Here is a 23,811-nt window from a genome sequence, read left to right on the forward strand (position 1 = left end):
TCATCATCCGGCGCTATTTTCTTCATTACACAAAGATGGTAGAGGCAGGCCCCTGTCTCCTTGGAGGCTGTGACACTGTCCTGAAGGAGCATCAGGTCGGGTCTAGGAGGCCGAAGCAGGTCATAGATTTGACCTCCGAAATCTCCCGAGCTCAGTTTGAGCTATTTAGAGGAGGAGGAGACCCAGGAAAGAAAGCTGAACCGTGGAACGTGCGACCTTGGTTTTCTTACAAAGCCAGAGAGAAGTTTCTCCTAGTTTCATTCCTTTGAGTTTTCCACTAAATAAATCCTGGCGTTCTAGGGACTACGGGAGGGCTCCCCAAAACCAACTGTCCAGGACTTCCCCTTTAAGGCTCTCGGCTCCGCCCATCACGCCGCGCAGCTTGAGGCTCCGCCCCTTCACCCGTTTCCGTTGAGCTGGGCCGCGGCGCCGCTGTCCAGGCCCCTTTAAGGCCGAGTCCCTCCCCCTTGCTCCCGCCCCCTCCCCTCCTCCAGCCCATCCCGTGTGTCCCGGGCCGTCAGACGGTGCGGCCCGCGGCGGTGAGCATTGGAGCCTAGAAGCGCGGAGGTCCGGGCCCGTAAGTCCCCGCCGCTGCGGTAGCCTCATGGGGTCGGGGTCGGGGGCTCTGGGCGGGGACCGGCGCAGCGGGGGACCGGGCTCAGGTGACAGGAGCCGGGATCAGGACCCACAGCGCCAGCCGGACCGGGGGTGCGGGTTCCGGGTGTACGGTCGGAGGCGTTCCCGCTCTCCCTTGTCCGGTTAGAGTCCCAGTCTTGTGTTTAGGATGCGATACCCGTGCTCCGCAGGGGTCCGGGCCCATTTGGAGAGCTGCCGTTGGCGGGTGGTGCCTGAGCTGCAGTCCTGACAGCTGCCGGGGAAGCCCGATCCCACAACCGTGGCTTGGAGAGGGGAAGGCAGGAGGAGGACGCAGCCCCCTCTTGGGCTCAGCTAGGGGGTGGCTCTGGAGGCCTGGTTCGTGGAACCGTCGTGGGCCCACCTGCTCTAGATAGGGAGGGGCTGAGGTGTGCTTTGGGAAAGTCTGGCTCTGGGAGCACAGTTCTAATCTTCTTGTCCATCAGGGAGCTAGCTGGTGGTCACCATGGCAATGCGGGAGCTGGTGGAGGGCGAATGTGGGGGTGCCAACCCGCTCATGAAGCTGGCCACCCACTTCACCCAGGACAAGGCCCTTCGGCAGGAGGGACTGAGGCCTGGCCCCTGGCCTCCAGGAGCCTCGGCGGCAGAGACGGTGAGTGTTGTGGAGCAGGAGAGCCCATTTCTTCAGTCCGATAACTGCTTTCTCTGTTAGAAGAAAAGAGCAGTCACCACTTAGCAACACTGCATTGAGCATTGTGCCTCTTTACACAGACGAGGGCTATTATTTTATAGACAAAGAAGCTGAGGCTTTGTGAAGACTCTTGACTTGCCTCGGGTCACCTGAGCAGTAGAGTTAAAGTTGGGCTGTAGCCTGCGGCCTTCCGCACTGTCTATCACCTCTTTCCGGCCTCTTTTAGGTTTCCAAGCCTTTGGGAGTAGGCACTGAAGATGAGGTAAATAGAACAAGTTTCTTTTCTGTCTTTTTCTTCTTTTTTGTTCATGGTGATTTTTTTTTTTTAAACTTTTAAACTGTCCACTCATACTTAACGTCTTTGAACTGTCTTTACCAAATGAGATCTATGTGCCAATGTTTTCGTCTACTTTTTTGGGGTATTTTTCTGTTTTCCAATTTACAAATAGAATTTTTTTTTTTTTTATTTACCTCCAGTTTTTGTTTTTCCGTCTGTCCCACATTAGTGGGCCCTGCCCCTGGCTGAGGCCCTCTGATCCTAATAGTTTATCTGACCATCTCTCTGTAATAGTTGGTGGCAGAATTCCTGCAGGACCAGAATGCAACTCTTGTATCCCGAGCCCCGCAGACCTTCAAGATGGATGACCTCCTGGCGGAGATGCAGGAGATTGAACAGTCAAACTTCCGCCAGGCTCCTCAGAGAGGTGGGTTCAGGGCCTGGCCAGAGGGCTTCCATCCGTTGAAGCAGCGGAGACAAAAGAGGTGTTGTCCGGGAGTGAGTGTGAAGGAACGATAGCCGCCTGTTTTCTTTTTTCCTTAGTCTTCTCTTGTCTCTTTCATTCAAGCTCCTGGTGTGGCAGACTTGGCCTTGTCTGAGAATTGGGCCCAGGAGTTTCTTGGAGCTGGAGATGCTGTGGATGTTGCTCAGGATTATAACGAGACTGACTGGTCCCAAGAATTCATCGCCGAAGTTACAGGTGAGGCTTGTGGGAAAATCTGTCGTAGTTGTTACGAATGTTTAAGTGTTCTGTGCCGATGTCCTAATTCCTCATAAGGATGTAAGGTGATTCTTGCTGCTAATGACTTTTGTAGTTTCTTGATTTGTTTCTGTAGGATGTTAGATGTGACTTCTTGTAGCAGTTGTAGGTAATTAAAACATAATAAAGAGAAAAGTGGGTTTGGGTGGAGAAAAAGAGAGAGGGGAAGAGGGGGAGAGAGAGAGAGAAAGAGGGAGAGAGAGAAAATGAATGAGAGCTTAGTGCTGCCTGTTTATCAGTAACTTGACTGCTTAAGTCTAGTGGAGAGGAGCTAGAGATTGGATGGCTGGCCCAGGAAGAGAGAAATATTAACCACAGCACCCAGGACTGGCATTCAGCTATCTTGGAGTAGAATTGGGGTCTGGAGTTCAGAACCCTGAATTCTGGCTAGGCCACCTGTGTAAGTGTGGGCTTCTCATCTGTAGATCGAACAAACGGTGGCTGGAAAAATGTTCGGAAAAATTTTGTCTGTACTAAAAGTATCCATACTTTCTGAGTTTTTAGACAGAGGCTCTGTAGTCTAGGCTGTCCTCCAGATCCCCATGTAACTTCCTGCCTTAGCCTCCTGAGTGCTGGGACTGCAGGTATGAGCCACTGTGCCTGGCCATGTGCGTGTGTGCGTATGCATATGTGTATATGTATGTATATGTGTGTGTGTGTTTATTATTTCCTAATTGATATGATTACTATACACATAACATTTACATTATATTTGGTTTTATAAGTCATCTAGAGATGTCAAAATAATGGGAGGATGTATGTGGGTTATATGCAAATGTGTCATTTCATGTAAGAGATTACAGTCTTCAGAACTTTGTGTCTGTTTGCGTTTTAGGAACTAATTTCCTTATGGGTATTGAGGAATGACTAAATATTTGAGGGTGAAGATCATCTGGGACAATAGAAATAATACCAGCTTCTCTGTACTAACTGGGTTAAGTGCATTCAATGTATTGTGTCTCTGTGCGATCCCAAGTTCTGGCTGTTATTTTTAGGACCATTTTATAGCTAAGAATACTGAGGCAAAGTGACTTGCTTAAGATAAAGTAGCATTGGGAGTGACTTAGTCCTTTTTTCTTTTTAAAGGTAGACTATCTTTTATTTTTTTTAGGCATTTTCATACATGTTAACAGTAAATCTCACAGCACTTCATCCCAACCTCTGGCTCCTACATTCATTCCACCTCCTCTCCTGAGACAGTCCCCTGGTAAGGGGGGAAATAGACACCCCATTTAGTGCTGACTGCTCCACAGTTACTTAATCTCAGCACTCTGACCAGGTGTGAGTCTCGGCCTGACCTGCTGACCAGTGCTGAGAAGCTTCTCTGGCCAGGGATGAGGGCAGTGCTGATCTGTGGTACCAGCACAGTGCACAGTCTGACAGCGTATTATCCAGCTCTCTCCCTAGGTGCTGCTGGGATTTGACTCTGGACCGAGAGGTTATTCTGTTCCTCCAGGCCTGTGCTTTATGCTCGCTCTTAGCCACAAGAGTCTTAGCCCAACATGTGTCTTTGGGGTCATCCTCGGCTACTGCCTCCATGTGCACCTATCTGATTAGGGCAAAAGGCAAGGACCAAGCCAGCCTTTCTCTTCCTGATTACTCACAGAGAGAAGCATTGTTTGCCCTTTTCTGTGGTAAGAACTCCAAGTATGAGAGGAGACATAAGTGGAGAAAGTTACAAAAATTCTAAGCGAGGCTGTCACGAGGCTGTCACTGGCCAGCTTTTGAGATAATGACTTTGTTGGTTTCTTCTCTCAACATTTCTTAATCTCCTGAATGAGGAACTCCTAGAACCCAGTAGCTCCATCCAAGTCCTTACAGGTGATTTCACAAAGATGCCCTTTCTTTAAGTAAGATGGGCAGACAATGTTTTAGGGTTTGCTATTAGTGCCAAGTTTTCTGCTAGGCTGTGCTTTGTTCAAGGTTATCTGCCTTCTACAGAGTGTCAGTAGGAGCTGTGTTATCCAGAACGCCTGTTTGTACCCAGGTGCTTTCAAACTATTATTCTAAACTCTCAAGTTCTCTCAGTGGAGTTGCCTTATGCCCAGATCTGAGTTATCCAAAGACGCTCTGCTGGATAGAACCTTCCAGGTTTCCACACAACCCTTAAGCTTAAGCGACACATCTAAGCACAGACATACTTCTGGGTGCTTTGGAATGGGTGAGCTTTAGTCATTTTCCATAATTTAAATCTAATAGACAAAACCCCAAGTCATTTATGCAGCTAAGCACAATGTGAGAGCCAGATTTTATTATAATTAATTGTTTCCAGCTGGTGAAACCTTCTCTAATTCACAAATGAATAAATATAGCCTTAGAAAAACATGTTGGACCTGCCTCACCTGTTGAGTTGTCTTTGGAAAGTACATGCGTTTGCAGCTGTGCCTGCTTCACAAAGGCCTAGATGTGGGTACCCAGGGCTGAGTTGTGTGAAACTAGGCTCTGTAAAATTATTCTGTTGTAATAGGCCTTTGGTAGTGAATGAAAGAATGCATTGAACTTTGAGAAAAAAAGCTAAAAGAAATAGATCTTCCAGGAATTTGTGTTTTATTTATTTAAAAGATTTATTTATATTGGTCTTTTGTTTGCATGTGTGTCTGTGTATCATATGTATGCATTACTTGCAGAAGAAAAGGGTCTCAAGGTTGAGACCCCATAGCTGCCAAATGGGGTCTTGGAACTGAACCCAGTACTCCTGGAAGAACTCTTAGATAAGCCAGTGTCCCTAAACACTGAACCATCTCTGAGCCCCAGAATTCATGTTTTTAAAATAGCTTTTTCTTAGTGTTTGTGGCTGATATGTCAGTGATATAAGTTAACTTTTTAAATGGATAAATAGATTTGAGACGAAATACACTTCTAAAGGTCTTATTAATTAATTAAGTTTTGGTGTTTGTGAGACAAAATCTCACTGTGGCCCTGGTGTATTTCCACCTCTGTTTGTATATGACGCTGACTTGAGTTTGTGGCTGTTTCTGCTGAATGTCGTGATTACTGGTATGAATCCTTATGCCTATTTTTTGTTTTTGTTTTTGTTTTTTTGGACAAGGTCTTAACTATGATGTAGCCTGGACTGGCTTTGAACTCACAGTCCTGCCTCTGTATCCCAACTGCTGGGATTATAGGCATGCTTTGTAGATTCTTCTGACTTTAGTTTTTAAATTCCCATGTTTAATATTCTAGAATTATTCAAAAGGAGCCTTGAAGCTCATCTTTTTATTTTAGTTATTTTTTTATATGGAAAAATTTAGTCTTAATGGTAAGTGTGAAAAAAAAATAAAAAGAAAACATACAGGGAAGTTCTGTGCTAGTGTCTCCCGGATTCTCCCAGTGGTGATGAGCAGATTCGCTTCGGCACAGTCTGCAGAGCTCACCGGCTTTCTCTGGTTTTACACGCCATTGTTTGTGTGAATAGTTTTATTCCACTTCATCTGATGTGTAGAAAGCAGCATCCCAAGAACTAGTCCATCACCATACAAGACACATCCTCCCTTATGGTCTGTCATAGGGAGAATGTTAGATACACTCAGAGAGACAGGCAGACAGACAGACAGACAGACAGAGAGAGGGGAAGGGAGGACTATTTTAGAGTGGTTTACAGGCTGTGGTCCAGCTACTCCAACATTGGCTGTCTACCAACAGGAGATCCAGGAATCCAATAGTAGTTTAGTTCATAAGGCTCCATGTCTCATCTGCTCTTCAGTATATGACAGAATCCTGAGGAAGTCGGCTCTGATGCCAGTGACACAGAGAGCAAACAGACAAAGAGCAAGCTTCCTTCTTCCATGTCTGCAATAGACTGACTGCTGGCCAAAATATATAGGCTGCCAGCAGAAGGTGTGGCCCAGATTAAAGGTGGATCTTCCCATCTGAAAAGATTCAGATTAAAAGTGATTTAATTAGAAAAAAAATCTCTTACAGGTGTAGCCAGCTGCTTGAGTTTTAGTTAATTTCAAATATAGTCACGTTGACAACCAGGAATTGAGTCACAGTGCGTGAGGTCCATAGGCAGCTATGAAATACAGACTTGCAGTGTTGTAGGAAAAGTTGTAGGAGGCATCAGCAGAAGGGGGTTGGTTCTGGTGCTCCCATGGACAGAGAAGGAAGAGGTGTGTATGAACAGAGGAAGTACCAGTCTCCCTGAGGTGTTCTGGAAGGTTTGCCCTCTATAGACAGGGATGGCAGTGGCTCCCTTTTCTGCTATGTCTTATTTTTGCAGACCCAGTGAGCTATGTGCTATGGTCTCTTTTATGGTAAAGAAGTAAAAATTACAAGCTAAAATCACTACTCTGAAATCTACAGTGAATGATGTGTGGAGTTGGGGTTTAAATGTGGGTGTCGCTAGGCTCATGTTAGAACCTTCATTCTGTCCCACAGAACTCTCTGTGCTTAGGGTAGGGAGTTCTGAGTGTTGGACATTTCACCTTGTGGATGTGCTCACACGGCACAGACACTGTGAAGTGGTGTGATGTAAACATGAATCCGTCACTGGCTCTAAGTCTGCTTGTTATGTGACCTAAGACAGTCACCATCTCCCCTGGCCTTGATTGTTTCAGTTTCAGGCATATCTAGACAGATCTGGTTTTCTGTAAGGATTTCTCAAAAAATGTGGGAAGCCAAATGTTCATTGGGTTCTTCTTATCAGTTCCCTTGTTGAGGCAAAGTCCCAGGGCCAGAAGATGTAGGATCTCGAGAGCGTGGGCCAAACTGTGTTAGGTTGTTGTTACTATTATTGCTTTGAGGTGCTGGGGATTGAATTCATGTCCTTGTCATTGTGAGGCAGAAATGTAACACGGATATTCATTCCTAGCCCTGAATTATAGCGATTTGATGATGACTTTTCTCACCTGTGTGTCTGTCCCCGTGATGTGTGGCATGTATGTGGTAGTGTGTACGTGGTAATGGTGTATCCATGGTAATGGTGTGGTTTTGGTAATGGTGTGTGTGTATATATGTGGTAAGAAACTTTATAAGGGAAGAAACTTAGTTTTTTTTCCCCTGTTGTTGTTTTTTGTTGATGAGAATGTTCTATTGACATTATCCGTGTCTTTGTGGCCTCAGGCTCAGAGTTAGGAGGAAGTAGAGGGGAAGCAGGAAGGACTGGTTATTCTTCAACAGATCTGGATTAAGGAGGAGCCAGGAGAAGTTACTGAAATCAATTTTGATATTAAATATTTGTTTTTGATCTTCACGTGTAAGCCACAGTCTGGTTAGGGTGAGGGGAGAAAAGTGGTCCTTCCAGGACATGAAGTGCAGAGCCTGCTCTTGAGTGCTCCTGAAATGAAAACACAGGACTTGGAAACCCAGACAGCTGCCAACCATACTTTTTTATTATGGCAATTATCCATTACTTATTCATAATTAGGTGTGTGTGTTCTGAGACCCCCGGCTCTTGTTTTCTCTTTTCTTCAGGCTTTGACATTATTTTCTCAGATTTTGAGACTGCTTTGTTGAAATTAGTTAGGTCAAGACTTGGGTGTGGCAGAGTGCCTGCTAACAGTAAGGGATAGCAGTGTCTTCTCAGTGCTAGGGCAGTGACAGTTGGACCTTCCAGTTGGGGATTGGATGACTGTGTCAACATCTGGGGTGTAAAAATGGGGACACAGAAAAGAGACCTGGGCTTGTGCCTTATCTGTTACCTTGGCAACACTAGTCTGCTCACTGCTTGGGGGACAAAGTTCCAGAGGTTGAGAAACAGTTCAGTTCCCTTCCCTGGAGTTTGATCCTGTGCCCTTTATTTATCACTGCAGTTTTGGAGATATGTTTAGAATTTGACTGAAAAACATGACCCTAAAGTGAATCAAGGCAATGAGAGAGTCAGGAGCTGTGGCTCCTGCTCAGTAGCTCAGCACTTGGGAAGCTATGGAAGAAAAGAACTTGAGTTCAAGGCCAACTTGGGCTGTGTACTGAGACCCCATCTTAAAAAACCCCCAAATACCAACAACATAGTGTTGAAAGCCAGCATAGTGTTAATCTCTGATGCACTTGTGAGGATGCAGGCATCCCTGACTTTGCCCAGGTTTGGCACACACTTTATACTTCATGCATAGTTCTTGTAAGGAAGCCCAGTGAGGACTGTAGACTTAAGAAAAAGAAAAAAAGGAAAGACAAGAGAAGAAAAGAAGGATCTAGAAGAATGAAGGATGGGAAGGGGAAGGGAAGAAAGAATAAGGAAGGTAGGCAAACAAAGGGCTGTGTGGCCAGGTGTGGTAGCTGATGCCTTTTATCCCAGCTAGAGGCAGAAGCTCTGAATTTGAGGCCAGCCTGGTCTATATAGTGAGTTCCAGGATAGCCAGGACTATATAGTGAGACATCTCAATACCCCTATCTCCTGCCAGAAAAGGAAGAAGGAATTAATATGGTCAAAACTCATTATATGGATGTGTGGAAATAAAGTGTCGAAGTCTCTTACTTTGTCCAACAAATATACCCTAATAAAGATTAAAAAGAAAACTTACTTTATGTGTATTTTTCCCCTGTGTGTGTCTGTGCACTGCTTGTATGCTTGGTGCCTTTGAGGTCTGAAGAGGGAGACATTGGGTCTCCTGGAACTAAAATTATTCTCAGTGTGAACCACAATGTGGGTTCTGGGAATTGAACCCTGGTCTTCTGGAAGAACAGTCAGTACTCTTAACTACTAAGCTATCTTTCAACCCTGATAGGCTCTTTTTTATAGCCTTCAACTTTCAAGCCTTCTGTTTCAGCCTTGGGAGTGCTAAGTTCTTCCCTGAGCCTCCTTGGTAGGTCACCTGTTCTCAGCTCTCCACAAACTTCCGTTCTAGCTCAGTCGCTGAAGAGGATAGTGGGGATTTATTAGGATTCTTTTTCAAGGAGGTACTCTCAGGGACTCTTTAGGGTTCTGCTTGCTTTGGTTTGGTTAAATGGGTCAGTGGGTCCCTGTTACTTTCTCTGATCTTACTCCAAAGCCTTGATGAGATGCACAACTGCTCTTTGCAGACCCGCTGTCTGTGTCCCCTGCCCAGTGGGCTGAGGAGTATCTGGAGCAGTCTGAGGAGAAGCTGTGGTTGGGTGATCCGGAAGGATCCTCTACCACTGATCGATGGTGAGTCCAGTGTCTTTGTGGGTTACCATGGAAAGAGTTCAGTTATGGGCACTTTCCCGCCGCCTCCATCCGAATCCTCTCTAGCTTGTAGTCTTTGTCCTCCTTCATTTATTAACATTTCCACTGTTGTTATTGGCATTTCACCTGTGAGTCCCCAGAGGTTTTCCTGGAGGGAACCCTGTTTTCTTGAGATTTTTTCTTCTCCCTCCTTGCAGCGCTATGTTTGGGAAAGGAAAAGTAAAAAGACTGTCCCACTGTCACAAAGATATCCTTCTTTAATGTTGTCACCTGGAGCTTATAGCCCCTCAAGGTAGTGAGGTAGCATTGTTGCCCACTCCTGAAGGATTATGTTTGCCTTGGGACAGGACTGGGCAAGAGCATGGGCAGTAGGGTGGGTGACTTGGTCTTCCTTCCTTGCCACAGGCACGATGAATATCATCCTGAGGAGGATCTGCAGCATACAGCCAGTGAGTTTGTGTCCAAGGTGGACGACCCCAAACTGGCTAACTCTGAGGTGAGTCACCTCCTGCTGCTGTGCTCAGCAGAACTGGGATGGAAGGTGGAAGCTCTCCTTCACTTACGATACTGTGCTGTAAAGAGGGGATGTGATTCTAGAACTGTCTCCCTCTGGAGAGTGGAGACTGGATCCGGCTGTATCGTCCCACTGTTTTCCCTATTTCTGTATCCTGTGCCTTCTTAACCCTGTAGAGGCAGAAATCCTCTTGCGCTTGATCTCTGCTTCCCCCTCCCCCACCCAGGGCCTTTAGCATTATCTTGATGCAGTTAGAGATGTTCATAGGGAGGGGAGAGTGCAGGGTCTCCTTGGGCATAGTTGAGAGTGCACACCTGGAAGTCCTGTCCCAAGGTGCCTATGTGTGTCTCTGTGCCCCAGTTCCTGAAATTCGTGCGGCAGATTGGCGAGGGGCAGGTGTCCCTGGAGTCCGCTGCAGGGTCGGGCCGAGCTCAGGCAGAACAGTGGGCAGCAGAGTTTATACAGCAGCAGGTAGGATATTGCTATTCCCCAGCCCACTCCAGACTGCTGCCAGAGGCCGGATCAGAGCAGTGGGAAGAGGTTTCAGTGACAGTTTGCCTTGTAGCACCTAGACCCTCAGTGGGTGGGAGAGCCTGAGAGCACCTAGGCTGGTGGCTTTAACAGGCTTTCAGTCTGTCTGTGTTAACGGGGAGGAGGGTGGTGGAGATGGCTCTGATCATTGTCTGTCACAGGGCACGTCTGAGGCCTGGGTTGACCAGTTCACAAAACCAGGACACAGAATGGCTGCATTTCAGGTGGAATTTGAACGAGCCAAGTCAGCTTTAGAGGTGAGAAGATCTGGCATGGGTGGGTGCTCCAGGACCATGTCCTGCCGTGGGGAGTTTGGCTTCATTAGTGTCCGAGGTGATGGGCATTGCTGCATCCTGTGTTAGACCCTCTGTTAGGATTGCATAGGCGTGTGATGAATGCTTTTATAGAAATGCAAACTCTTGGACATTCTTCTAGATTCCTGCATCAGGAATTTGCATTTTACAAAAGCTCCTCTGATGATTGGGAAGCACACTGAAGTCTGCAGCTCGTTGTTCTAACAGTGACGTCCCACTAGAGTGAGCGTAGAGGTCGTGGGGTGGCAGGGTGGTGATGAAGAATCTCCTCTCTCTGTTACAGTCCGATGTTGACTTCTGGGACAAGTTGCAGGCAGAATTGGAGGAGATGGCAAAACGGGATGCTGAGGCACATCCCTGGCTTTCTGACTATGATGACCTCACATCCGCTTCCTATGACAAGGTAGGGGGCCCTGTAGAACTTGAAGAGTTTCCACATTGAAATATTACTGTTTTTGAGCCTCTTAAAATGAAAAGGAGTTTAGTTGATACCTGCTGTCCAGTAACTGAGTGTACTATGTTCTTGAGTTGGAAAACTTAGTAAGAATACCTTTGTCAAATCGCAGTGACAGAATGTCGGAGAGGGAGGCTTACAAATAACGCACTAAGAGCAGGTGAGCCTCCTCTCTGGAGGCTGCACTGGGGTAGCTGATCTGTAGCTGACTCCTCTGGACAGTGGTAGCTGATGGCTCGTTCTCTGTCCTCTCTGTGTCATCTTTTTTGTTTTTAGCTCATGAATTCAAACCCCTCTCTTAATCCTGGGGATCAAACCAGTGCTGGTGTGTGCTAAGAAGGACCGTCTCACTGAGCTGCACCCCAGCTCTCACATAAGTTATGATTTTTTTTTTTTTTTTTGGGTAGGAATCAGGCTTTTGTCTCAATTCAATTTCAAAGAATTACATTAAGTAGCTTAACCATAGGAAAACTTTTCTGTGGCCTGTGGTGAAAGGCAGTTGGAGTTTGCATGTACTGTGTGCTTGTGACTTAAATGCTGTGGCTCTTTAGTGGTCTCTCTGAGTAAATCTGCTGAAGATTTCAGGATTGCTGTGGATGTGGCTGATGATTGAGCCTTTTAGGCGAAGCTTGAGAGGGTGGAAAAGAATTGCGTGGTTTTCAGGAAGACAGACTAGGAACTAAGTGCCACTCTTCTTGGTTCAGATGTGGGAGAGGAAGAAACAGATCTTGAAGTGCGAAGCTGAGTGGTGGAGGTGGATGTAGAGAGGAGTGGCGCAGAGACAGGAGAATGGAGTTCAGGGGACTGTAATAAGGTTAGGGCTCCGGAGCCTCAAGAAAAACCTAGTACAGGAGAAAATGCGACTGTTGATTCTGTCGTATTTGGATTTGTCTTGTGTGTCCACTGAGGGGCTGCTAACTTCTTGGGACCTTGCCTTGTATTTTGCCCCAGGATAAGTTCCTCTTATAGCACAGCACTTTTGTTATTCTACACTAGCTGTTAATCTATAATTGGCATTTCCATACATTTGATAAATGAGACATAAATACTGTTTTCATAGGGCAGTATTTTGTTAGTGTTTATTATTCTTGTATTTATGAAGTGCTGTGCCCAATAACTTTTTATGTTAGAAGCTTAATTTAGCACATATTATTCTCATATTTATGACATGTTGGGCCAAATACACCTTTAGAAATGTAAGGAGGAATTTAGGCATGTTGGTGCACAGCTATAACCCTACACTTGGGAGGCAGGAGGATTGTAACTTAGGCTAAGTTGGGTTAGTGGGATTGTGTTTCAAAACAAAAACTGTAATTAAGTTATTAGATCCATGAACTCTATTTGATGTCATTGATACCTAGTGCACAATAGTGCACTAGTCTGTGAGACACTTGATACTTCTCAGCAATGTTCGACTTTATTATTCACTAGTAGTGAAGAGTTAAGCTCTGTCTGGCCTTAAGCTAAGTTGTACTGAAGCATATGGAATTTTATGAGTTAATTATCAAATAAAGTCATGGGTCTGTTGTGCTGTTTAGTTTTGCATTTGTCTGTGGTGTGCATGTGTGCGCTGAGGTCAGAGACTGACATGGGCGTCTTCCTTAGTTCCTCTCTATTTTCCTTTCTGGGGCAGATTCCCTCACTGAGCCTGAGCTCACTGGTACACAGTGTGGTCTAGCTGACCAGCCTGCTCTCGGGTCCCCTTTCTAACTAGACTGCCACGCCTGCCTGGGTTTTATTTTGGGTGTTGAGGATCTAACCTCTGGTCCTCATGCTTGGCTGTGGCAAGTGCTTTATCCACTGAGCCATCTCCTCTTCCCTCTTGCTTTTTTTTTAAACTAATTTTTTTATCGATAACCTTTAGATTTTTCAGAGGCTGTATATGTATGTTTGTGGCTTAAAAAGATACTGTAAGTAAACCAGTATCAAAAGTGTTTCTGTGGCTGGAGAGAGTTTGATGTAGTGCTCTTTCTACTGTGTGATCTATAAGATGCTGGAATAGCTCAAGGCAGTGGAGCAGGCGAGATGCCTGGCTGGGTTAGAGGTCTGAGGATGCGAAGCGATGCTCTGCTCCCTCTGCACAAATATTTTATCCCTGCATCGTGAATAATATTTAATTCCTCTTTGAGCAGCAATTGGTGAGACTTTAAAGACCACAGGCTGCAGCATATAGAGGAAACTCGTGTATGAAGGACGATGACAGTCGTCTGCTGACACCACGTGAGGAACATTCTCTGCCGGCTGCTACACACAGCAGTGTGCATAAGGAAGTAGCTGCAGCCACCACCAGTGAACACTGTTTGAAGCTGCTTAGTAAAGCTCTCCGTAGCTTTGAGGACATCCGTTAGGAAATGACATTATATATGATAACCTTCTCTGTTTCCCACAGGGTGTCCCAAAGGATGGATTGGTGATGGGCAGCAGTTAACATTGAGTGTAAAAATATTTATTTTCTTGAATTCAGATTAGCTAGGGCAGGAGTGGCCTGTGGAATAAATGAACTTGCCACTGTTTATAAATGGTCCAGTGGCTGATAATGGTTTTAGCATTTTTAAATGGCTGAAAGAAATCAAAAGAGTAATATGACTTGTAATACCTAAAAATTAAAACATAAAAATTTCAGTTTCCATGAATAAAATACAATAGTGACAGAGCCACCTGTTCTCCTGTGGTGGAATTGAAGTATTTATTGTCTGGTCATTCACTGAGAAAGCTAGCTATCCCCCTGTAGTAGCTTTTTTTCTACCTTCTGATTTTGTTTTGTTTTGTTCTTTTAGAGACAGAGTTTCTCTGTGTAGCTCTGGTTGTCCTGGAACTTGCTCTATAGCCCAGCCTTTTAGGTGATATTGTAACTTTTCAGCTGAGAATTGCCCAGCTAGGATAGAGAAGTGTCTGCCTTCAGATTTTGGGGTTTAAGTTTTACTCCATATGGTGGCTTACTTTGTAGTGTCATCTCTAGGGAGGCTGAGGGAAGAGGATAAGTGTGAGTTTGAGGCCAGTTTTGGCTACATAGCAAGATCCTGCCTAAAAGTCAAAAGAAACAAAGGAACTTGGCAATTGGGGAAAACTAGGCATTTCTGAATTCCCTTCAGTTCAGGAAGTCCCTGAGGTGGGGAAGCCCTGCTTCGAAGGCAGGGCCTCTGCCTCACACCTCACTTCCTCATCCTATTAGAGGATGAGAGCTACACTAGGAGTTAAGATGCTGAGGAGAGCCCTCACAGTGCTCGGCAGGCTGTTGAGAGGTGTGTGTTGTCTAAGGGGAGAAGCTGAAGATGCGGCGATGCAGGCTTGTGAGGACTTCCTGAAATGACGCAATCCCAGCACAGAGGCTTACAAGCTCTGCTGAGATGGAGCTGAGTTGACACTCTGCTTTGTCATGGATCATCTTTATAATGTGGAGAGCTTGCTATGCCTGTGTGGAAGGACGCCTTTACCTTCTCCACCTGTTGTGGTTGCGGTTCCCCGAGCCCTGCTGCCCTGGCTGTCGGGATTCCCTCCTTGTAGTTCCCGCTCACTTTTCTTCCTTTTAGGGGTACCAGTTTGAGGAGGAGAATCCCTTGCGTGACCACCCTCAGCCTTTTGAAGAAGGGCTGCGTCGACTTGAGGAGGGAGACCTGCCCAATGCTGTGCTGCTCTTTGAGGCCGCCGTGCAGCAGGACCCGAAGCACATGGAAGTGAGTGGGGCCTTGTTCTCACGGCTTCTTCCAGGTTTGCGGAGGGCCAAAGAGGCATTGGGATGGGTTGTGGTCTCCCCTGGGGTGTTGGGGAGAAGGCGAATGGGGGAAGCCAGTGGAGGAGTGGTTGCAAACTCAGTGATGGACTTGTCAACTTCCCTCCAGGCTTGGCAGTACCTGGGCACCACCCAGGCTGAGAACGAGCAAGAGCTCTTGGCCATCAGTGCCCTGCGGAGGTGAGTGGGCTGCCGTGAGGGCAGGTCGATGCAGGCCTTTGCAACTAGCTTTTAGCCTAATAGAACCAGGTCTCTGTTCTCTGGCCACTAGCACACACATGGACATGGGAGGTTGTTTGAAGTCATCATGGCTCAGTAGAGGAGTGAGTGGGAGAGGCTTGATTTTGCTCCGTCATCAGCTTGGCTTTTATCTGTGGAATCCTGGTTGTCTTTGGCTGTTGAAACTTCGCCCACCTCAGATTGAAATCTTTAATATTAACCCAAAGAGCAGAGGTTTCTTCTCTATGTTAAGCTGAGAGTAAGACCCCATGACTGTACTTGAAAGGTCGGCCGTGCACCCCTCGTGCTGAGGGCTGCTGGTGTCTTTTACAGATTCTCAGTCTGCTTCTTTGTCCCATCAGGTGTCTGGAGCTAAAGCCAGATAACCGGACAGCACTGATGGCGCTGGCTGTAAGCTTCACCAATGAGTCCCTGCAGCGACAGGCCTGTGAGACGCTGCGGGACTGGCTGCGCTACTCACCAGCTTATGCTCATCTGGTGGCTCCTGGTGAAGAAGGGGCTAGCGGGACAGGACTGGGTCCCAACAAGCGTGTCTTAGGATCTTTGTTGTCTGAGTGAGTGTGGGGCATTCCTGGGGTGAGGCCAGTGATGTGAGTCCTAGTAAGAACATGACCTTGATTTGGCAAGTAGGGGTATGCTGAGATCTGGGAGTGTAATGGGTTACTTAGGGTCAGGGTGAAGGGTCAGCATTCTGCCCTGCAGTGCTGTGATGAATCAGAGCAGGCTGTGAACTGGATGTGGGTGAAGGAGGTGACTGAAACACCAATGAATCCTGGGAGTATGGTTGACTTAAGAGATTGTTTGGAGGCTAGGAATGCAGATAGACCCATTTACATACTTCTTCGATTTTTCTTCTCCTTATTTAGCTCCCTGTTTCTTGAAGTAAAAGAACTCTTCCTGGCAGCTGTGCGTCTGGACCCTACATCCATTGACCCTGATGTGCAGTGCGGCTTGGGAGTCCTCTTCAACCTGAGCGGGGAATACGACAAGGCTGTGGACTGTTTCACAGCTGCCCTCAGTGTTCGCCCCGATGTGAGCCTTGGGGAAATTAGGTTGAAGAGTCATTTGCACATGGGAGATTGCATTCCAGCGTGCATGCCATGAAAGCCTTGGGAAAACTGGGAAAAGACAGGGGTGCTAGGGAGAGCAGGAACATGTGGACACGGGAGTCTGAATGGGATACTCCAGTGACCACACTGGGAACTGCTGGGGAGGGGGGTGGGGAAGAGGGTGGGCTAGTGACTACATTAACCAAACAGTAGGGAAGCAGGTGGAGGAATGGGAAGAAGTCGGTTTAGCTCATGTTCCCAGACCTCCCTGTCCTTGTCCTAGGACTATTTGCTGTGGAACAAGCTTGGGGCGACCTTGGCCAATGGGAACCAGAGTGAAGAGGCTGTGGCTGCATACCGCAGAGCCCTTGAACTACAGCCCGGGTATATCCGGTCCCGCTATAACCTAGGCATCAGCTGCATCAACCTTGGGGCTCACCGGTGAGTATGGGACCTGCCGTAAGCAGCTGAACCTTGTCTTCTTAGCCTTGGTTTCTCCTGTTCTGTTTGATTCCCCCTCCCCATGCCCCACAGCTCACCAACTCCCATTCCTCTTCCCTACAGTGAGGCTGTGGAACACTTCCTGGAGGCCCTGAACATGCAGAGGAAGAGCCGGGGCCCTCGGGGTGAGGGGGGTGCCATGTCTGAGAACATCTGGAGTACTCTGCGGTTGGCGTTATCCATGTTAGGCCAGAGTGATGCCTATGGGGCGGCCGATGCTCGGGATCTATCTGCCCTCCTAGCTATGTTTGGCCTGCCCCAGTGACAGTGGGATGGGCTGCCCTGTGAGTGTCTGCTTGGAGAGGTCCGTGCTCTGGGTGTGACTTCCTCTCCTCAAATGGGCCTACTAAGGGGGTGGGCTGATGACCACAAGCGGTATGACCTCTCAGGAGCTGCCTCAGAGTAGGGGTGCATAGCTGTGTCTTAGGTCCTACTTAATTGTAGGGATGAGTGTCTCTGTCCCTTGGTAATTCAAGGGCTGTATATCCAGCTACAGATCTTTCTGTTTATCATGCCCTTTCTTGGTGCTGCTTTTTGGGTAGGACCCATTGACATAGGGGGATTGTCATCAGCTGCCATTTCTGATAGGGTCTACCACATTTGTAAGTCTCTCCTTGACCTACTCTTCCTGGGAATTGGCAACAGTCCAGCTTCCTTGGGCAGTTGTGTACATGAGGTTCCCCTGAGCATCTGTGTGATGCCGGCTGGGATGGATGTTAGAGTTGGCTACTCACTGAAATGGTGTTGGAGCTCCACAGAGCCAGATTTGGGACAAGTGCTTGTAGTTCCGTCACTCCTAGGAGCGAGCTCGGCAATCCTCTGTGGGTGGACACCAAAGCAGTGGATGCTTATGTGGTTACTGTAGTGTCCTCAGGGCCAGGGCTTGTCACTGTAGATGACATGATCTATGAGGGAGGTTCATTTGTGGAATGAGCCCAGAGTCTGAGGTGGGACGGTATTGGTGTGGTCAGTCCTGCAGTCCTCTTCTTGGGAGACTTGGAAATAGGAACTGAACAAACTCTTGTAGCAAACTGGTTCAGAAGTTGTATTCTTGCCAAATTCCCAACAAAGGGAGGGTTCAGTGTTACCATAAGCCTTCTTGAAACATTTATAGGGGGATATCATTGAAAATCCCCTTCCCCTATATTACCTCCACAAGGTGAAGATGAAGGGATGTTGAGGGAGCAGCTGGAGACTTCTCCACTGTTTTCTGTGTGGGGAGACCCGCAGACCCCCACAAATGACTGCTAAGCCTCTTACCTTGTATTCAGTAGCTAATGATCAGAATTTTTTTTTTAAACTGCCATGGTCCCAAAGTTCCATCCTGAAATTTATTTTTCTTTGTATGCATATGTGTAAATGATTTAAAAATAAAAGTGTAACATATTTGTATGAAGAATAAACTGGACTGCTGTGGGTACTGTTTCGCTCTGAAGCTGGGGTGGAGGGAGGCTGGTCAGGGCGCACTGATGTTCGAGTTTTCCCTTCTATCTTCTGCCTTCTCACTCTCCAGAATTATTGGTTGCCAGCAACCTGCCTTAGTTCATGTTTTGACACTTACTTTTTTCTCCCTCCTCCTTCTCCCCCTCCCTTAAAAAAATTCCTGTTACTATTACAAAGGGAAATGTGTGTGCTGTATAATCTTTTTCTTCAGTGCGAAGGATTAACTCTTGCTCTTGACCCAGTTGGCATTTAATCAGAGGCTGTACCTTGTTTGGTTGTACAAGTCCACATGGTTCTGAGATGGGGGTGCTATTGGCATAGCTTATGTGGGTGTCAGTGCAATGTGGGTTCTGTATGGTGTGACCAGAGGACCTGCACAGGAGCCACATTTACACCTGGTTCTTCCTCATGTGTCTGTTTGCTGCCTGCTAATTGGCAGATTGCTTGAGGGAGGGCTTAGCTCACCCAAGCCCTAGCAAGCAAACTAGAGCAGGAGGAATCCTGTAACATAAGCAAATCAGTCTTAAGAACCAGCATATAAATAGACTCAAAGACAAATCACTAAACCATCTCTTTAGATGCAGAAAAGGCCTCTGACAAAGTTCAACATCCCTTCATGAACAAAGCCTAGGAGACAAAAGGAATAGAGTTACTAAAGCAAAGGGTGTATCATAGCCAATATATGAAATGGGAAAAATCTGAAGTATTTCTTCTAAACTCAGGAAGGAGACAAGCATGCCTACCTCAGCTCCTACTCCGTACAGTGCTTGAATCTTAACTGGGCAGTAGAACAGAAAACACAGATAGGAAAGGAAGCCCAAGTTTCCTCTTAGTATATAACATCCTGTACTTAAAGGACCCGAAAGACCCCATCAGAAAACACCTGATAAACCCCTTCAGCAAGTAACAGAGTGAAAGAAATGTAAAGACACCCTTCACAGTACTTAAAAAACAAAGCCAAGGAATAAATCTAACCAGGAATGCAAAAGACTTTTAAAATGAAAATGTTGGAAGTGAATGAAGAACCCCAGACAGGAATCATATAGCTATGGCCACCTAATTTTTTGACAGAGGTGTCAACAAAAACATACATTGGGAAAAAGCCTCTTCAGCCAGTGATTGTAGGAAAACTGAATTCCACACGGGAAACACCAAGACCAGATTTGTATCTTTCTGCACAACAATGAATTCAAGATGGATCAAAGGGAGACCTGAAACTGAAATTTCAAGAGGAAAACATACAGAACACATCAAAATGTAAGCAAGAGCTTTCTTCAAATGATGCATATAGCACAGGAAACAGTTCTGAGTGTTGACAAATGGAATTACATGTAACTAATAAAACTTCTGCCCAACAAAGGAGGGAACCATCTGAAGAGAACGCCTACAGAATAGGAGATGACCTGTTTCATCTGTGTATCAGAGGATTCATATCTCGGATACATAAAATATCTAACAAGAGCCCAGCACGAGGCATGAGAAACTTCTGATGTTCCCAGACAATATAGACTATTGCTGTTGGCTGTGGTTGCCTCCCAGAGGTTGAACTTCAGACACAGGGCTTGGATGATTCAAGCTGAATCTGACCTATACCTCTTCTCTTAGGAGCAGCTTTTGTAGTAGCAGAAGGGCTAAGAAGCCACTAAGGAAGTCTGTCTACCCATGTCACCGTTGAACCACAACAATGATCAAAATGGCAAGATAGTTCTAACGGTTCAGTAGTGGCACTTATGTCTCAGTGATAACCAACAAACAGTTGTCTAACTGGACTAAAGGTCTGCTTAACAGGATGCCCACTACTGCAAATTTACCCAACTGCCCAGGGCTAGTGAGGTCATGGAGTTTAGTGGAGAACCTCCAACCACCTTTAATACCTTTATCAAACCAGCACAATTCCTATCTACACTCCAAATACTCTGTTTTTTTTTTTTAAATAACTATTTTATGTGAGTACACTGCTGTGTTTTCAGACAAACCAGAAGAAGGTATCAGATCCCATTACAGATGGTTGTAAACCACCATGTGGTTACTGAGAATTGAATTCAGGACCTCTCGAAGAGCAGTCGTTATTTTAACCACTGAACCACCTCTCCAGTTCTCATACTCCCTAAACTCACAGATAAGCATAGTTCCTAATATTTATCAAGAGACTTCTCTTTACAGCAGATGGAGACTGTCTTAGTCAGGGTTTCTATTCCTGCACAAGCATCATGACCAAGAAGCAAGTTGGGGAGGAAAGGGCTTATTCAGATTACTCTTCCACATTGCTGTTCATCACCAGAGGAAGTCAGGACTGGAACCCAAGCAGGTCAGGAAGCAGGAGCTGATGCAGAGGCCATGGAGGGATGTTACTTACTGGCTTGCTTCCCCTGGCTTGCTTAGCTTGCTTTATTAGAGAAATCAAGACTACCAGCCCAGAGATGGCACCACCCACAATGGGCTGGGCCCTTCCCCTTTGATCACTAGTTGAGAAAATGCCTTACAGCTGGATCTCACAGAGGCATTTCCTCAGCTGAGGCTCCTTGCTCTGTGATAACTCTAGCTTGTGTCAAGTTGACACAAAACCAGCCAGTACAGAGACCATTATAGAAAACTGGTCAATACAGAGAATAACTGATCATGACTGCCAGCCTCAAAGGATCAACCTAAAACATGACCCTGGCACCTAAGCTTCAGGGAACATGGAGGAAGATGTAGAAAGATTGTAAAAGAGGACCGGGAAGTCTGCTTGTGAGTGTCTCCTAGTGGTGGTGTCTCCTAGTGAGAGCAGAACAATATGGCTTCCTAAACAAAACCCAATCAAGGCACATGCTAACATGGAAAGGGAAATTTCAAGAGGCTCCCACTTCTAGACCAAGAACTACAGGCAGCTAATGAGCGCTGAGAGAAGAATTTGTCATTCCCAGGTGTGAGGCCCTAGTTGGTTTCACAGTATCAAAGTAGTCGGCCCTGAAATTGTGTACACACAAGCAATCCTAAACAGACCCAGCAGGTTATATTTTTATATTTATGCACACACACACTGCTTTAGTTAGAGTTTTACTGTGTGAACAGACACCATGACCAAGGCAACTCTTATAAGGACAACATTTAATTGGGGCTGGCTTACAGGTTCAGGGTTTCGTTTATTATCATCAAGTCAGGAGCAGGGCAGCATCCAGGCAGGCATGGTGCAGGAGGAGCTGAGAGTTCTACATCTTCATCAGAAGACTGCTTGCAGAAGACCGGATTCCAGCAGCTGGGATGAGGGTCTTAAGGCCCACACTCTAATAGTACCACTCCCTGGGCCAAGCATATACAAACTATGGCTCCTCCTCCTCCTCCTCCTCATCCTCCTCCTCCTCCTCTTACTACTACTACTACTACTACTAGTACTACTACTACTACTACTACTACACACACACACACTTCCCAATAAAAGAAGCCATGGATTTGAGAGGGAGGAGGGGGTCATAAGACATGTTGAAGAAAGGGAAGCGTGAAATCATGTTATTATATTTGAACTAAAACAAAACAAAGAATACATAAGAAACTACAGTAATTAAACCAAAACAAATCATCTGATCAATGAACACACCAAAGCACTGAACAGACAGCTCTCAAAAGAAGTATTATGGTCACAGTGTATTGAAAAGTGCTTGACATCCTCAGCATGGGGGCACATGCAAATGAAACTGCTTTGAGATTTGTTTTGTTTTGTTTTACTGGTTTTTTTTTTTTTTTTTTTTTTTTTTTTTAACATTTTCTACAGTCACAGACAATCAAGCCCCACAGAAACAGAAGGGCTTACTCTTGTCCTGTTGGACCCTGCATCCATCACCCGTCTGAACTCCAGCACGGAGTCCGGCACGGGTCTGCCCTTGCTTGCCCAGTAGTTACCTGAATTTTAAATTTCAAGTATAATTATTTCAACATATTTAGTTGGCCCATGCACATATGTATGGCAAAATTGCTAACAACTTACCTCATCTCTAGAATTCAGTTACCACATTTGTTCCATCACTGTGACTTCTATTTTGAGGTTTAAGCTCTGAGGACAAAGGTTTTAAGTTAAATAACTTTCCATTAGTAGATGTTCCATGACTAAGAACCATTAGCTTATTGTATTTGTACACAGCAGAGACCCTGAGATCATGAAAGATGCCAAAGCAAGATCTCCTTTATTCTTGTCCAAAATCGTTTAAAGCAGATAAGCTGTTTCATTAATATATAAGGATGTTTAATTTTAGAAGTGTGAAAGTGTGTGTGTGTGTGTGTGTGTGTGATAGAGGGAGGGAGAGGGAGGGGAGAAGGAGGGGGAGACCAGGGGGAGAGAGAGAGAAAGAGAGAGAGAAAGGGGGAGGAGGAGAGGGAGAGAGAGAGGGACTGAGATCCTTGGTCATTGCTTTCTGCCTTGTTTGATGTGTGGGCCATGTGAGCTCTTTGGGATGTTTCCAGCCCTCTGGAGACTCCAGCGAAAGTGGGGGTTATTGCCACTCTCACACTGAGTCACACTTTATATGGGCTCTGGGAATCTGAGCTCAGGTTATCAGGTGTGTGCTGCAAGTACTTTTACACACCGACCCAGATCCTCACCTCAAAGACGTTTAATTGTTATGACAATATTGACTTAGATATACTCATGTCTGTCTAAGTATGTATCTCTTGTCAGTGCAGTATTTGCTTTAAACCAAAGAATTAAAAAAATCATTCTTTAAAATTTTTTACAGTCCAGTTGTTATCCCCTTCCCGATCCACCCTCCGACTGATTCCCATCCCACTCCTCTCCCCCGCCCTCCATACTCCCTTCCAATTTCCCCCTTCAAGAGGATGTCTCCATGCCCACTCCCACCCCATCAGACCTCCCATGGGCTTCAAGTGTTCTGAGGGCCAGGTGAGTTTCTGCCCACTGAGGTCAGACCAGGCAGTCCTGCGCTGCACATGTGCGGGACGGGGGGCGGGGGCGTATATTAGCCGGTGTATGGTACCTGGTAGGTGGCCCAGTTCCAGAGAGATTCCTTGGGATCCAGACTCGTGGGACTGCTGGTCTTCTCATGGGGGCTATTCTCTTCCTCAGCCTCCCCCAGCATCTCCTTCCGCAATTCAACCACAAGGGCCTCTGGCCATTGGCTGGGTGTAAGCATCCACACCCGACTTGGGCCTCTCAGAGGGCAGCCATGGTAGTCCCCTGTCTGCAAACACACCACAGCATCAGTAATAATGTCAGGCTCTGGAGCCTCCCCCGAGCCAGATTCCAACTTGGGCTTCTCACTGGATTTCCCTTCTCTCAGGCTCCCCACCCCCATCTTTGTCCCCGCAGTTCTTCCAGACAGGAACAACCCTGGGTCAGAGCCCTTGATTGTGGGATGTCAACCCCATCCCTCCAGTCTTACCTGTCCTGGAGGTGTACTACACAAGCTCCCTGTCCCCACTGTAGGGCACCCCATGCAAGGTTCCTCCCTTTGAGTTCTGAGAGTCTCCCACCTCCCAGGTCTCTGGCACATTCTAGAGGGTCCTCCCAACCTACCACTCCCGGAGGCTGCCTGTCTCTATTTCCTATGCTGGCCCTCAGAGCCTCAGTCTTGTCCACCCTCAATAGTTGACTGTGTTTCCTCCTTCCCCTCCCAGTCTCCTTTCCCACCCAGGTCCCTCC

The 23,811-nt window shown here is 46.5% G+C and overlaps 1 protein-coding gene across 2 annotated transcripts; it reads left to right on the top strand.

The window, feature by feature from the left end:
- Nucleotides 1-485: 485 nt before the first annotated feature.
- Nucleotides 486-18,120, top strand: PEX5 (peroxisomal biogenesis factor 5). Of its 2 annotated transcripts, XM_080914754.1 has the most exons (16): nucleotides 486-577; nucleotides 1,080-1,246; nucleotides 1,512-1,547; nucleotides 1,857-1,989; nucleotides 2,131-2,262; nucleotides 9,280-9,385; nucleotides 9,809-9,899; nucleotides 10,278-10,388; nucleotides 10,610-10,705; nucleotides 11,046-11,165; nucleotides 14,747-14,890; nucleotides 15,056-15,126; nucleotides 15,528-15,740; nucleotides 16,053-16,218; nucleotides 16,519-16,676; nucleotides 16,800-18,120. In XM_080914754.1, the coding sequence occupies exons 2-16, from the start codon at nucleotides 1,100-1,102 to the stop codon at nucleotides 16,999-17,001; spliced, it is 1,926 nt and encodes a 641-aa protein (XP_080770880.1). In that variant the 5' UTR covers nucleotides 486-577; nucleotides 1,080-1,099; the 3' UTR covers nucleotides 17,002-18,120. The 2 variants fall into 2 exon arrangements, with proteins under 2 accessions (XP_080770880.1, XP_080770881.1); XM_080914755.1 differs by lacking the exon at nucleotides 10,278-10,388.
- Nucleotides 18,121-23,811: the final 5,691 nt, after the last annotated feature.

This window comes from Micromys minutus (assembly GCF_963924665.1).
Source record: "Micromys minutus genome assembly, chromosome: 3".
Taxonomy (NCBI): domain Eukaryota; kingdom Metazoa; phylum Chordata; class Mammalia; order Rodentia; family Muridae; genus Micromys; species Micromys minutus.